At 38.5% G+C, this 17535-nt stretch overlaps 1 protein-coding gene across 1 annotated transcript in view; it reads left to right on the top strand.

The window, feature by feature from the left end:
- The first annotated feature begins 2608 nt into the window (after nt 1–2608).
- LOC140235082 (visual system homeobox 2-like) overlaps nt 2609–17535 on the top strand; it is a 38851-nt gene continuing 23924 nt past the window's right edge. Inside the window, exon 1 of the mRNA XM_072315155.1 lies at nt 2609–3044. Coding sequence (XP_072171256.1) covers nt 2609–3044 — 436 coding nt within the window. The remainder of the gene's footprint in view (nt 3045–17535) is intronic.

A 17535-nucleotide genomic window follows, 5' to 3' on the forward strand; every position in this document is an offset into this window, starting at 1 on the left:
TAGCACCAGTCTTTTCAACGATCTGGAGCGCGAGAGATCTGCTTTTTTTTCCTCTCTGTGATTGGTCCTACCTCCTAGAAACTGATCAGTCGTTTCAGTTGTTCCTTTTTACATAGAGGTGCGATGAACCAAAATTCTCATCATCATTTCAATTGATTTCATCATCGCAAGGTCAAGTGTGCAAAATGGTGGGTTACACGTGAATCCGTAATAGCTTCCCGTTTTACGTATTATAGTGCCCCCATTCTCTTGAGTGCATTTATATTTTGGTCCACACCACAGCAATATTTTGCACCCTAATAATGACTAAAACAATATATTTATAATGGTTCTCATTACATGGATATATCTGCGAACAATAGCCAATGCCCTGTAAATCCATTGTTTTGAAGTGACAAAAATACCATTGGATAAATTTGTTGTTGTTATTATTATTATTATTATTATTATTATTATTATTATTATTATTATTATTATTATTATTATTATTATTATTATTTTAATTCTTCCAGCCACTATGTAGCACTGACCAAATTTTCTGTCAAAACACTGCTGGTGTTCAAGGTGGGGAAATAAGCGAAATCTCGAAAATCTTCTGAATTGCCATTCATGGAAACCCTTCTCTAACAACACAAAGAGGTATGCTATAGTATCCAAAGACAAAGATCCACATGCTTGGATAAACGACGTTCTGTCCAGCACACATCATTGATTCTATAGCCTTTATTCTCAGACCTTATGCCTTCATCGGTTAGATTAATGTTATATTAAGAGATCCTAATCAATATGCACATTCTGCGTATACACATTCCGTGTATATAATGTATGAGTAATTATAAACGTATTGTGTGTTTGTGGATGTTCATATTTTGGTAATTTGATGATAATTTGTGACGATATGACTCGCTGCCAATAAATAATCACACTTACTCAGGGATAACAGGAAACCAATTGTAACTTTCACGCCTGATTCAGAGCATCTCCGATTCATGAGTACTCGTGGCGCAACATCTTGCATTGGACCAGTCTCCGGATAACGATGTGTTATTACGGCTAACGAGATAAAGATACCACGTATACCGAGTAAAGCATAACTGGATCCTCCAAACAAGATTACCGGTCGAACACTTCTTGTTCGCAGGAAATATAAAATCAGATCACTATCTTCGTAGAGAGGAGTTCCTGGCTCATGTCGCAGGAGAAGACTGACCAACAATATTGCTTTATGTCTATTTCGTGCTCGAAATGACTCTCAGCACTATGTGGAATCAACAGCATGAGAATAAGATTAGAATCAAGACACCCCGACGGTTGATTGTGACCTTAAACGCGAACAAAAGTATATTGTAACAGAAATATACTTTATTATAATAATACACACGAACGCAATCCAGTTCATTTTGTTCGCCCGGATCTTGTTGAATATTTTTATGGTGTGACTGTGCGTATGTGTGTGTATGTGTTCGTGACAGAGAGTGAGGGAGAAATGAAGAGAGACAGACAGACGAACAGACAGAGAGTAGAGAGATATAAAGAATGGTTAATATTCCCTCTCTCGTCATCCCCTGACGAGATGGAAGCTTGGGCGCTTCTCTCACAAGTAGCTTGCACGTCATTCTCTCGACAACCAATCGCTGTGTCGAATAGAAACCTACCCTCGAGTCTCTTCCCTCTCGCTCGGTTTGATTGGCAAAGTTTGATTGACAGAGATCAGAAAGAGAACAGCGAGGGTTAAAAAAGGGGGACCACGAGAAGTAGCGGGACACCAGTACGGGTGGGCTCGACGGGGATTGTCAAATATCTTGCTGTCCTCATTAGCAAACTTTAGACAATAGCTAATTACGGAGAGGATCAGTCATACACCAATTCACGATTCTTCCTCCCATTGTTAGCTGGAGACGTCTGTTCGATAGTAAGTGCCCGATCAGAAGAGAAATAAAGAAGACATTCGGCTCCTACCCCCTTTCCCTCTTCAGAATCTTTAAAAGAGCTATTTGGAGTCAACGAGTTAAGAGGTGTGTTCCTCTATTGGTCGCGCACACCGAGGGGACATCATTGTAAGATTCCACCACACACACCAAGAAGGAGCCACCCCGCAGTGCCACCACAATAGCGCCTCTTCTCAATCACTCGCTATATAAATCACTCCAGCCCGGTACTTCTGTCCACTCTCCCAGTGTTTTCCTTTCACCTCCCCCTTCTCTCTCCTCCACCTCCTCCTCGTCCTCCTCTTTGATTCTCATTGGAGCGTCTCGATTCAGCGACGGGGCATTATTATTTTTTGATGAGGGCTACAAATCGCAAAGTGCTTCAATTTCCGGATTTCTGGCGAGTGACTTTCAATTGAGGGTATCTGTCCGTGTGATCGAGACCATGCAGCATGTTTGTTAATCCCGATACACAGGTGGACATCGACATACTGTAGATGTTTACAGTAATGTTAAGCAGCGTTTCTTTAAAGAAAATACAAGTTTTACCGAGGATTCTACAGCCAACTCTCGAAGGAAATGTTAACAAGATTCAGCATCAGACAGTTACACATGAACAATTAGAGGTCTCAATAATTGAAACATTTGCTCTGAAGTGACAACTGATCAAACCCGTAATTATGACAGGTGAAACACTAAGTCCGTCGTCATCGATCACCTTGTCCGGTGGTCATGGCGGTCAACCACGTGTGTCGGTTCCGACAGCCACGTCTCCCATCCACGGGACGTCGCCGGGTCACCAGCGGTCCTCCTTCGCCATCCACGAGCTGCTGGGTCTTGGTCGCCAAGAGCAACCAAAGACGCGGGAGATCTTCCCTCCCCGACCGCTCATCTCTCCGCTGATGGCGGCCGCCGCGGCGGGCCATCCAACCATCGCTAGCGTGGCGTCCTGTCTGCCCACCATACATCCTTCAACCGCCTCGCTCTACTTCGCCGCCGCCAAGGCTTCGGCGGGATACGATCACGCCACCCTAGCCGCCTTGGCGATGCACAGCAGCTTCGTGCAGCAAGCTCGAAGTCCAACTGGTTTACCAGCGTTGTCTGAAGCGCGCAGTGGTAAGACACAAATGGTTTACTTTACTTTGATTCCGCTTTTGTCATCATCATCATCCCTTGTTTATCAGCTCTTTATGAATGAGTAGGGTCTAACTATCACACAATATTAATGTCTAGCCGTTTTCTGGGATGTGTAAAAGAGTGATTTTTCATCTATGTGTCATAATTATAGATCATGACAATGTTCAAAGGAGCAGACAGACACCATCCTTCTTAGGAGGACAAAACAACATGACATAAATAATAAAGATCCGAAAGTAAGATGTAGACAACTGTGCAAAAGTATAATGTTGTAATGCAGAGAACAAGTATTACTTTGCAGCCATGTATATTGCATACACAAATGCAATACTCTTGCTGACATTTAAAAACAAAAACAAAAACATAATAGCATAATAAGATTCAAGTATCCGTCGGCTGCTGACACTTGAAAGTAAGTCATTGCTTTCATTGCAACTGATTGACAAATTGCCCTGCATCGACGTAAATAAACACTGAATTGATCAATGTTTTAGTAGTACGCGTTATAGTTCGAGTATGTACGCCCATGATTTTTTATCATGGCTACTACTAAAACACTGATCAATTCAGTGCTTATTTACGTCGATGCAGGGCAATTTGTCAATCAGTTGCAATGAAAGCATCTCGACGGAAGAATTTCATGAATTTGAATAAGTCATTGCTATTTCCGCTAGAATGTCGAGATGGAATTGGCGAGTTGAGGGTTTCTGTAGTATAGATATTTTGTATTTGATTCAAAGAATGTTTCTCTTACATTCAGCAACTATCCTTTGTGAATATCACATGCTGACTGTTTGATAAAACACAGACACATACATTATACACATTGCTTCTTGACAAACATCACACATTTATACAAGTATTGAATTCTTAATAATGACAAGCACACCAAACGATTTACCTATTCATGCCACAACGCTGATACTTCATCATTTCTGTTCATGTAGAAATGCGTGTAACTATTTCTACGGTATCTAGGGAACTGGAACAAATATGACAGTTGTTGACTTCTTTCCGCCTTGAATTGAATAATTTTCATTACTGTTTTCGTTGACGCAAATGCTTACCACATTACACACTGAAATGTTTACATTGAACAGATGGCTCACAAAGGATATTTGAAGCGTCATCAGAACTCATCATTATCCATTTTATTTTACCAACATTTTGATTTATGCGTTTAATTTTCATAGTCAAAATAAACGAGTTCAAGGGCAGACATTAATACGCATCGATTTTCAGTTGGGTAGACAGCAATCTTTGTTTTAAATTGACCAACACGAACTTATCTTATATCAAACTTTTGCTGTTTGCACGTGACCATTGTGTTTGCTGAGACAGGGGCCTTCAGGCCATCAGCATGGTGTGAATGGAATGAACCTCACGCGCAGGACGCATGACGTCTTTTGGACTTGAGTTCAATGTTTTGGGGTTTGTCATCTATTTTAAATCTCCCGTCAACACACTGACTTGTGTTTGTCCAAATTACGACATGAAAATTGACGAGGATATTGTAGTTTCTGGATAATAATTTGTATATATGATCGTCATATTGTTTTTCCTCTTGATTATTGTGGTCTTATAATCAACATCGCTTGAAATGCGTAACAAAGAATGTTCCATAACCCCCCTCATAACCGTGTTAAGGAAAGGTAGATCAATGATTTCCATAGAGTAGTGACAAAACGTATTGCATACATTCATTTGTAATGGACAGCTAGAATTTACATTGTGGCATACATTATGGATCTCGTCCTACAAGTTCTTTTGAAGTTCGGCCTGTTCCATTCAGCTGATTAGATGAATTGGATTAATAGGAAATCATAGACGTTGCAAGTAATGTTTAAGATATAACAATGAGTGATACATCGAGGGTGATCGATGGTATCTTCCTAAATAATTTATTTAGCAAAATATAATGAAATAATGTGATATTTCATTCCATTCAATTTTTCATTTGTTTCCTCCTCAGAACATAATTTAAGAAAATTACAAATGATCTTGAGTGAACACTGGTTAATTGTTGGATGAAAATTAGACGTAATTAACGAATTGAAAACAGAACAAAATTCACGATTCATAATAATGTCCTTGTAGATACAGAAATGTTCAGGTGGGAATGTAAGTTATGCGAAGAAGCAGCTCTGCTCTTGATGTTTGGGTTCATTATAAAGACTAGAGAATATGCTTGTATCTGGAATAAAATGATACCAAAATATCTTCAGCATGCATCAAGGGAAGTGAGCCTCCTGTAGCGAGTCCCTCTCAAGGTCAAACGCCTGTATCATTCTTCAAGTTCTCATCACGTTTGCAGCCCAAGTGTATTTACGAATGACACACTCACACGAGCCTGTCCGTCTTCACATCCGTTGACCCATCGGGGTAAGACCCTCTAAAGTCCATCATGTAAACTAGGCATGGATATTATTCGTACAAATGGGTTGCCGATGGTAACAGGAAAAAAAGTTTTGAACCTGTAACCATTTCTGGTACCTTGCTCACTATTATTTGTTGTTTAACGCTCCAGCCACTTCAAAGTGATATTGATTGTTCTCCTTTTTCTCAGCACTATTCTTTCCTAATCCTCTTGTTCTGCTTGTCGAAAAGTTTAAGTTAAATAACACAAATCAATATGAGTTCCGAAAAGATGAATTATCATAGTTACGACATATTTGTGGAACATCTTATTAAAGAAGCCTAACTGCCGAACTCACCTCTTCCTAAACGATTTCGTTTACTTCAAAGCAAAATATTATTTTAAGAATAGATAATCCGGCAAGTTTCCTCAATCTAATATGTGACTTGTCATTCAAACTTAAACATAGCGAGTAGCTTCCAGCATTGTTTTCACAATAATGATAGGGACAAACAATTCAAGAGATTAAATGAAGCATGCAATCTATTGTAACATATCGATCTTACACTCGATGTCTAAAACCGGTATACATGGAACTTAACTCTACTTCACATTTGAGGAGACTTTTTTTTTAAAGAACAATTTCATTTTAGATCACATGTGTTTTGAAGATGAGAAATGAAAGCCAAGATAAATAGACAAGTCGAAAGTTAATGTGAACGTAGTAAACTTCACTAATGTTTTGAGCGTATTCATTCATTAAATTTCCAGCGGAAACATAAAATATTCTACAGACAGATGATTGCATAAATTGCATTACAATGTAAAATAAAAGATGCGAAATATTGAAAGTATACGGAAATGTTGGAAACAAATCATTCAATCCGCGCAATGATATCTTAGGCTTTGCACCTTAGGAATATGATAGGTTAACGACAGAGAAGTAGTATTACTCAATGACTCAAAAGTTGCAGAAATTAAAAAAAAAAATCCGTGAGACACCAGTAACTCTGCAGTGATCTGGAGTAGTTAATGTCGAAGCCTGTAGGGAGAAGATGTAAGTTTTGGTTGACTTTTTTTTGGTAAAAGCTTTATACAGGATATTCTCATGGCTTGATTATCTGTAGTATTTGGTCATGGCATCAATACACATTCTTTACGAGACAAATAAATGCTATACGTGTATTGTTGAGAATATGCAAACGATAGTTGAGCATTGATCACGTCCATTTAAGAGAAGGAAACCATACCATGTTAACCGTATTTCCATTCAAACGACAGCTGTTATCTCCTGGAATCTTTTTTTCTTACTGAGGGTTTCCTTTGTAGACTACTAGTATACTTATAATTGAATTCATGTTAGATTAATGAATCGGTTTTAAACTATTCGTATATCTATCTCAACAAAGTGAAAGCGAAATGGCTTCCATGTTAAATTAAACAAAACTCAAACTGCTCCACATCTTTTTTCAAAGTGTATATGGCCGCGTATTAAGTAATCGAAGCTGAGCATTCATCTATTATAATAATATAAAGAAATAAAATCGTAACTTGATAATCAACTTACAACTGCTTGAACTTTTCAAGCCACTCCAGTGACTAATATGAAACTTGGAATTTAAACAAAATAAGAATTATAAAATCGCCTCTATGGCGTTACCACAGAAGTCATTTACCCCAAACGTAGGAAGTGCTAGTTATTCATTAGCCGCATGAATAATTGCACACAATCTCAAGTGCATTTTATCAAGTTATTTGAGTTTTGACGAAGAACAAACGAAACTGTAAAATCAAGGTACTTCGTATTTTCGATCCATTATGTGGGATTATGACAGGCTTACAATTTGATGTTGATTGAACGCGTCTCTAGGTTCTTCTGCTAACGCAATAATGCCAACAAGCTTTGGGAAATCAATATATTGTGACAAGCAAAGGACTAATTTTAGCTCCCAAGTGCTGGTACTGAGTATTTTCTATCTAATCCCTTTACTGACGGTTTCGTGAATCACACTTCTACATCGCGTAAGAATTCAAGACTATTGTGTAACAAGAAGTTAGAAGACCTTTATATTTTCATTTTCCCACAGTCCCAGAATTCCCTTTCAAGCATCAACAGATTGATTGCATAAGTGCACATGAGCTGGGGATTTAAATCTGAAATCCTTTGATTGATGGAATAAAATGTGCGTATGTTATTAGCGTTTAAACAATAGGCGAAAAACCCGACGCGATTATAATTGTTTATATACATTTCCACGTCGTGCATCAATTTGCTTAAAATCTCTGGAGTGAAGCGGTAATTTCCTGCCGTACCCGCCTTTCTCCGCTTTCCTTGGTCGCGAGTTGGGAGCCTCGCGCGTCCAGGTAACCGCACAATTCATCAGCTTTGTCTTGGTAGCAGTGGGTATGGGTGGATGCAATCTACGTCTCGCGGATCGGAGGGGTTCGCTTTCATTTTCCTAATCGCGAATCATCGATATGCACACATTTTGTCGCTTTAGTGCGCTGAACCCCCGCACGGTAATGCCTCCAAATGTATATACCTGAGGAAAATTTTCTTTTGTTGAAGTGAATGGTGTATGTCCCTCTTGTCTTTCTTACTTACTTTCTTTCACCCCCCCCCCCCTCTCTCTCTCTCTCTCTCTTTCTCTCTGTCTATCTCTCTTGCTCTGTCTCTCTTCTTTGGAATCAGTGAACAGAAAAAGAGTGGCATTGTCTCCACTCTTATTGGATTGTGGTCTGATGTCGAATCAAAAAGAGAGGAAAACTTGAGTAAAGCAGGCCAATCAAGAGATAAGGAATGGTCTTTAGAAAAACATTCATAATAAATTTCCATCACGCTGTCGGTGTCGTTTGCCAAGTGTGGAGTCAACTATAGCATAGATGCAATATCATCTGTTTTGGAAATGGAAAATAAAATGAATGAAATGAAATGCATAACAGACACGACTTTCAAAGTGATATAGGAGTTAGGATTTTGAATTTTGAAGATTTTTAAGATTTAAGGAGTGGTAATTATAAAGAAACAAATTATGCAGGCGAATTCGAGAGAAGAATGAATGATAAAACGATGTGGACTTTGTTTGGATATTATAGAGATGATATTAAACTCACAGAGGGATGCTCTGAGACGAATATCATAATTATGCCAGAGCTTCTCCTCTGAAATAATATCACTCATTGTGACAGGAGAACGATATGATGATCAGAGTTATGACATCATAGCCATTGACAATGATTGAAGAAGATGACAATTCGTTCGCCAGGGCCCTGCCTTATGCTGCATAAAAAGATGCAATCAAACATAAGTCAGAAAATCAAAGACAAGTCAGGTGTCAGCCAATCAGAACCGAGTATTCAGAGACTAATGTTTGACTTTCTGACTTTTGATCAGAACTTATACGCAACAGGGCCATGCTGGTCACATTAATATTCATGATGTTACTTATGACGTCAGCAACACTCGTGCCAGCAAGTAGGACTCTTTAAAGTTGATTGGCTGGTAGTGCGGTGTTTGGCGATTATGGGAAGTCACCGTTTGGCAAAAGTTACTTTGAATGACCACGGGCCTCACGTGCACAATGTGTTAACTGGTGCCAGCTCGTTTCTGACTAATATCCTACCCCTTCAGCGCCTTGTATTTGCATATACATAAATTTAGTATTTTCAAGTGACACAGTATGTCCTCTTTCTGCACAACCTGACATAAACCTGTCAGTTTTAATCTATTCCAATGCACCCCAACCCATATTGCACTCGATAATCACATTACAGTGTGTGTGTATGTACATACACGCACACACACACGCACACACACACGATCCGTTTTCTTTTTCACGCCACCAGATGAGGATAGCGCTGCAAAAACTTACCAAACAATGTCACCGAGCGCTAAGCAAGGTCAGTTATGATTGGCATTTTTTTCAGCCGACGTCGACCGCAATGTTGTTGGTGTCCCCGACTATATCGCGTTTAAACCAAAAGTGCAACGGGGTGGTGGAGACACTGTCGCCATTGGATCCAAACAGCCCTGCGGGAGAAACGGACAGCTGAGGGAAGAGAAGGCCGCTGGGAGGGAAGTACCATGAAAAGAGAGACGGGCAAAAGAATACATGCACGGCGTTGAAGCGGGACCGAAAAAAAAAAGACCAAGAAAAAGTAACTCGCACATTTCCCCCACTGCTTATCCTTGATTCCGTATAGATGTTGCTGACAGTTGACAGTTGGCAAAAGCTAAAGATAAAGTCCTAAGCATGGGTGAATCTCCTGTTTACAAACTACCAGAAGTTGAGAGGGATTTACACTTAGCATAGTTGGCCAATTTGTACTGGGTGTAAATACAAACAGCTTTTATGCAATTATTACCCTTACTCTCTTCAGACACGAATAATTTGTTCAACTTTCAAAAGTGCGCTTTGACTCACAAATCGACATTCAAGACTTCATTTAACTATCCTGTTGTTTTGATTTGATTTGATTTGATCTGCTCTGACTTGACGCATCACAAATTCCCTCTTCATCATCATCAACATCCGAGGGGATGTTCGTTATTCTGAAAGTTCGTCAATCCGAAAATGAAGTGAGATTCATAATTCCGAAGATCCTTCCTTCGGAAACACACGAATTCCGTATGTACCTGGTGGATGTTCGTTATTCCGAAAATCAGTTGCAGGGTTCGTTAATCTAAACACTAATTGTGGCGTATTCCGAAGGTTCGATAGTTTGAAAAGGAATGAGGTTATTCCGAAGGATCGTTAATACGAGAATGAAATGAAGTTCGTTGTTCCGAGGGTTCGTTAACTCGAAAATGAAACAAGGTTCGCTAATCCGAAAAAAAAAATGTGCATACTAACAAACTTTAGCAGTGATTTTCTTAATTTTCGTCTAATGAATAAACTTTTGACGGAAAATGACTTTTTATGATCGAAATGAAGTGAAAAGGAGCTATCCGGCATACTTTTAAAAGGGAATCCTATCCATGAAAATGAGAACATTTTTGTTATTGTTTAATAGTTCAGTTGACATGTTTTTATATTACTCTCAGGTACAAAAAGTGAAACAGAAACAAAACCTCTTTCCTGTAAATCTCACAAAATGGCTGTTAAAAGGAATGAGTTGTGGCAGACGTTATCCTTTCCACCTTACACAATAAGTCCCATCCCCATACGGTGTGTCGTTTATCTCATGAAGTAATAGTTCTATCAATAGACAAATGAAATGCCACCTTAGATGTGTCAACCCCCACCCCCTTATACGCGAAATTTATATAAAGCTACATAACCTAAGCCCAATAGTGGTTATGCATAGTTATGAATTAACATGTTTCACTTGTAAACCAAAATAATGTCATATTCAGATAATTAAAATAATTTCAACAGTGAAGAAAAGGGAGTTCTCTTCGTCATCTTAACATCTCACAAATTATCGATGTCATAATGAATGTATGTCATATGCACATAACAATGGATACGATATGGCCTTAAACTAATAAGTAGGCTTCTTCGCCAAAAACCGAGGAAACAACAAGGGGATTTGGGAATTAAAGATTGTCCGCTAAAAATGTCTCCACAATGACTCTCACGGGGTCTCTCCCTCAAAAGACCCAGCCCGGCTCAAGCCATTGTTGTTCCGGCCGAATCTTGCTTACAAGCGCGAATGGCTAATGAGTCCAACGAGGAGAGGCGCCCATTGACCGCTGCGTAAGAAAGTGGCGTCATTAGCACTAAGCGCTTTCTGGACCGCCTTACATCTTACGGCGCTTTTTGGAATACTCTGAGAAGCGGGACGGGGAAACGGGAGAAGGCGAACCAATCATCTATTCTTCCGAACCTATTATGACAGTTATTCTTGACTTTGCGCGCCGCCAATCGGTCAATTAACTTGATTTTTCTCCCCAAAGGTGGTCCACGTGGAAAAAAAAAAACGAAAAAAAAAAAAAAACGGTGTCAATCACCGTAACTGTCACTATCGAAGAAAAGGATGTTTTCAGCTCCCCTCATTCTAATCTGTATGGACGTAATCACTGTCAACAGGGTCATTGTTGGGGAAATAAAAGCGCCCCATGGGAAAGAAAGAGCTCGATCGGCTTTCTTTTAACACCAGAATGAGGAAGACTGAGTTTCTCTCGAACTGGTGGAAATTGGCTAAATTGACAGGCACATTCTTGTTTTCAAATTGTGACTCAGCTGAGAGCTATCTACGATTAACCGAACTTGTTTTTGTAAATTCCTTTAATCACACACCGATTATCTAGACGTTTTCAGACAGGGACTGTACCACATTATTTTTCGCGTCAGTCAACACTGTGTGTTTCTAACGTTGTCTGGAAACTTCTGATCTAATTGAAACTAACATACTGCTACTGGAAGTTAATAATCTCTACGAATTCTTTGTAGGGATAGATTTCAATGTGCATATATTTTGATGGTCCCCTTCGAAAAGTTTGGTTGTCCATATAGTGCCTAATTGAAAACAAACAAACAAACAAACAATCATTTTTAGTGGTCACGTTTTGGCTATACCAAAAACGAGGCTAACGGTAGATGAGAGCACGGGGAAAAGTGGGTAAAGCTTTGACCTCTTGAAGGGGTAAGAAACCAAAAAATATACATCGTATTTAATTTCTCTGTTTATTTGATGGAAATCAAATAAATTTAAAACTCTCTCTCTCTCTCTCTCTCTCACTTGAATATAATGTGGCTTTAGTGAATGCAGGAATATAAGAAGAACACATCAGTGAAGTTTGAGGAAATTAGACAATCCTTTCAAAAGTTATGGATAGATAAAGTTTCGGTAACGCGATCGCTGGAACACTATACAACAATGCGTGATGCCACACGGTCACAAATAGAAAACGATATAAAGAAAATGTAGAAGAAATTCATCAAATTTTACATTTTTTTTGAGACGCACACATTCCTTCCACTGTCTTGTTACTGATATATCTTGAGGGCAAGTTTATTCCCCCATGTCTTCTGAAAGAGGTGAGCCAAATGCTTTTTCATTGTTCTATTAAAAATGAAAAATGATATGTGGAATTCTCTTTTGATTTTTGTTATATCGTTGTCCATACGTGACGTCACCAGTTGTCGTAATCTTCTTATCCAGAAATGGCTGCACCTAAACTTCAAAAATTCATAACTTTTGAACGGTTTCTCCTCAAACTAATTGTTTTGTACTGATATTTCTGGATTCACTCAATCTTTGTAATTACGTGTATTTAAGTTTCATTCTCCTATAGATATGACATCCCCATCAATTCGAATCCTGTCCTTCGCGTACGAAGTGCTTTGACAAAGTCCTTCATCTTCCTCCTCTTCTTCTTCCTTCTTCCTGATAATCTATAATAGTGGGAATATTCCTTATACCCGGCAATGCTGGGTAATAATCTTCGGTAGGACCATTTGGCACAGCAATGCTACCACTTAAGCTACCATAGTGTGTTAATAAGACCACATGATTAGTATTGTTATCATAGATAATGTCATTATCATTATAGATTAATGTTTATTTATAATCTATCGTCATTATCATTATTGCTGTTTTTAATAATCATAATTGTTAAGGAGGCACATCTTGGGTAAGTATTCCATACAGAAATGTGTGGCCATATTCTTGGTCAAACTATCTCGTATGACTATAAAATAACAATTACATACATTAATATGTATCTCACTTATTTATATGAGAATGAGAATATTTTTATTATTCAATAGCAACACTCATGTATGCACTAAATCATACCGTCTACACATACAAAATATACAATGTCATTATACTAAAATATAATGTGAATGTGTGTGCGTTGTGGATGTGTGGGTGTGTGCGTGTGTGTGTGTTTAAGATGCCGACTTTGTATACGTAGCAATCCGTTTTATTTTGACTACTTTGTGACATGCTCTCACACAGCAGCGGACGTGGAAGGAATAATCAAGGTGTAAGTTGCTCCTAGGCATTTTTTATCAGCTGGGCCAACGTAGAGATGAAGGGCAAGCAAGTCAAGACCATAAGGTACATACAAGTTATTTAGTACGCTTTGCTGTTGCAAAAGAGGCATGGAACGGGAATACTGCCTACGGTTTTCCACTAAAGCGCTTTACAATAACGCCGTCCCGGGGGACGACAAAAACAAATATGTACACTTTCCCCGAGATAACCTTCTTTTTTATTCCCGCAATCCTCCATTAGCATCCTATCCTAATATCAGATAATCTCGTTTGTAGCAACTTAGCTCCATATGCACTCACGCTTAGTGAAAACAAAGAGGGGCGTAAGTAGCAAAATTGTGTAAACCTATTATCGAAGGTGTAGAGGGAGTAAACGCCAAAACTAGATTAGTTCCATCAGGTAAGACACCAACAGAAAAAAAAGGTATGTACGAGTAGAGGGAAGGGTCAGTGAATTTAAGGGCAAGGTATGAAATCATATCACTGCGTAGGGAAAATCGTTGCTTTATCAGTGACTCTGTTATGTGCTATGGATCCCTTCCGAAGTGCTTTATTATATAGTACAGGTTGTTTCAGGCATAGTATTTTTTTTTCTTCTTCTTTTCTCGGTGAGGATTTTTTGAAATTCTAAAATGAACTTTCCGTGAATGACTTGCTTTTTATTATGACAACAATAATCAGTAATTAACCACTCAATTGTTTCGATAGTTCAAAGTTTGAAAAGATTTAAAGAAGTGGTCATTGTGATTCCCAGTGGTATATCATTAATTTTGTTTCATTTTTGAATGTTTCAATTTGTTCTACAATGTCAGCAAACAACTAACCAAAAAAATCTTTTAAGTATAGCTATGCTATATTCCACATTTAATCCACAAGGATTTCAGACATATTTAGCGCTATCTTGCAAAGTATCACCCAGTTAATTTACAATATGATAATTATGTGGTACTAATCTGTTTTCGTAATTTATTGGTAGGAGTATATTCTTGCCGTTATGCAGAGCGCAGACGTTCATGGAGGGAAGAAAGAAATACAGGTACAATGTACATTAATAATATCATAAACCATGACTTATGCTTGAGATCTAATTTGTTTTGGATATCTGACAAATTGGGAAGAACACTCTACTAACTAATGTCCTTGAAAAAACAAAAAACAAAAAAATAGAAATACTAAATTAAAACTATTTTAAGGGCGATTTAGTTGACGTAATGATGTATTCGCCTGTAGATTCTAGTTACATTACAGTTGGTAAGATATTAGTTGTGTTGGGCCTATTCTTTGAGGGAAATCACAGAGCGATCAAAGCACAATAATTATGATCAAACCGAATTCTATTTTTATGTTATACGATGGTGAGAATTTAACTCATGGAAAAAATAGTTTAAATGGAACAAGTGAACTTGACTCGGCGTATGTCAGATATAATATCACCCCCCCCCCAAAAAAAAAAAAAAAAATCCCCTCAAATATATGCAGTGAAACATTTAGTAATTTCTCTTAGATTTTGTTTAGAGTTAATGTGCCATGAAATATGAATGTGCCATGAAATATTAATGGTTTGTCATTATGTAAATAAAAAAGTATAGCGGAAATCTTCTATAGGAGTCCTCTTAATACAATCTGCAGTTTAGTTTTGTGATACTTTGCACATAATTTGTGGTCAATCAGGATGATGGTGCACATCACGTTGTGATTATGATAAAGACAGCTATTATTAGCCACATACTGAGCACCATACTGATGTACTTAGCTTACAAAGGTTTAATGTAAGCTTGTTAGTATGACTGTGATTAATTTGGTAGGATTATTATGGATTATTATTACGTAAATATTGGTTTATTCAGAACAACCTTTCAGATTAAGATTTGATGTGTGTTTTGATAGTTGTTGCGTTTGATTGTAGTGCATGGTGCTGATTATGTACATATTTTTGTGTGTGAGTACGTATGTGTGTGCGTGTGTGTGTGTGTGTGAGGGAGTGTGTGTGTGTGTGTGTGTGTGTGTGTGTGTGTTTCCCACTGCGTCAGGATGTGTTCGTGTGTATTTGTGTGATTATAATTCATTCGAATTTCTGAATTCATTTCAAGATGAGTGTAATGTTTCGGCGTTTTCACGCTTTATGTTAGTGACACCCTAGATCTGATTCAACGATGGCAACAGAGATATCTTAAGCCGATCGAGAACAATTAGGTGCAGATGCATTAAAGGATGATCTAGTAGACATTACTGGTTTGGAAAGAAGTCGCCATGACACTGTTGCGTCACGGCGTTAGTTCTTCTGTCTGTGTCGTTCATTCATTAAAGAGCTGCCTTCAGTGTATACAGCGGGACGCCACACCTGCACGCCATGAAACCCGGCACTCCGTGGCGCCTCCTATCACTCCTGCAACGCGGAATTAAATGGTACGCCCCAACCCGGCGAGCGCTTGCACGGGCATGGACGAGTGTTGACCGACAATACCCTCAAATTGGATTATCGCCAAATGAAAACCATCAAGGAAAAGCTTTTTTGATTCCTCATGACACCTCCAACTGCATAACCAAGTTAGAAACTAACTAATAATACAAGCAGCGCAGCCCCGGCGAGCATGCTTTCGCATGCAACACTTTGTGTTACGGCGAACAATGAATTGTGTACTCGAACACACGTGGACGCAACGAGAGTGACAGTCGCGGGGCAAAATTGGATTAGGTTCTTCAACCAACACCGTCTTATCGTATGCTTGCGCTGAGAAAAAAAGAGGGGGAAGAGAGGGAGAAAGTCCTGGAACTGCTCATGAAAAATTAACTCGTAATGAATACGGAGTATATAATGTCCTGTAGTTAGGAGATCGAATGTGCTGTCATGATTACTACGAAAATCTGATCCCTGAAGTTGACTCTTACGCGACAAAGAAAGGTCTTGGAAATATCTTTCTAACAACAAAAATGAAAGAAAAAGAAAGTTTGTTGTCAAAATCATGTAGCGTGGTCCGATTAGTATACGCACCTGCTTTATAGCTTTGGGAGATTGCTAATACTCAACTCCCATTGCAGTGTTCGCTGTGAATTTTCTCCGTGGGTCGAGGGACAACAACAACACAAAAATGGGTTGAGCATGTTAAGGTGGTCATATTAAGGGGTGGGGTGGGATTCAGAAACTAGATGTTCAGTCACATTGATTACAGTGATTATTTTCCAAAGCAAACAACAATATCGGGAATGTCTTGGTTTTACTTTCTTTACGATCACAAAGTACATTGATTTGCAAGAACGTTGATATCTATACGCCATGACGTAATTTCGTTGCCTTAGACTGGGCATATAACATACTTATACTATAATTATTATATTAGAATTAGTTAACTGCATTCAGCTTCACAATTGTTGTTAATGACATTTTTATATGTAATTTCTTATCTTTTTCCTTTGCAGTGGTTTTACATCTTCCTCTAGTCCACGTCCGACAGCGTAAAGTTAGATCGATTTATAATGCCTATCGGCATTGTTATTTCAATTTCAAATCTATCAAAGTATTAGCACTTCTAAAGGCGGCTTTATTTTGCTCTTTTCTCAGTAAGTTTGTCGCAAGGACACAAATCAAAATATTTTGGAAACTAGTATATTTTTGATATTATTATGACGATATCACAATAAGGACAGAAGATGCGCGTCAACAATTTTTATAACATTATATTGTACAATCTTTCTGAGAATTATTGTTCATCTTTCTGAGGCGGAGTATAAAGCTAAAGTTTTTCGCTTCCTCTTGGCTCACAACTCGCCTTAGCAGAAGACGGCAGCTCGTAAATACACAATCTTTGTTGGGATATCATCATTCTAAGATGAGGACACGGGCGAGAAGACGCTCTGCCTATACTAACGAGAGCTCATTGCAATCGGGATAATTAAATTGCTGTTCCAATGAGTGGGAATGTACCCTCAGTGAGTGCTAACATGTAGATGATTAAACTAATCTCAATATTACGGCCCAGGATTCTAAATTCGATTTTCAGGGGCTGTGAGCAAGCGACTGAGGTAAGGAGGGGAAAAAAATAAGCATCGCTACAACATGCGGACCTTAAACAAGGTTTATAGTCTCTCTATATATACGTGGTCATAATTAACCAAGTGTGTACATCAAGTTTCTCTTGGTTTAACCGTACAAGATGATAATCTATGACAG

This window comes from Diadema setosum, chromosome 1 (assembly GCF_964275005.1).
Source record: "Diadema setosum chromosome 1, eeDiaSeto1, whole genome shotgun sequence".
In the NCBI taxonomy this organism is placed as follows: domain Eukaryota; kingdom Metazoa; phylum Echinodermata; class Echinoidea; order Diadematoida; family Diadematidae; genus Diadema; species Diadema setosum.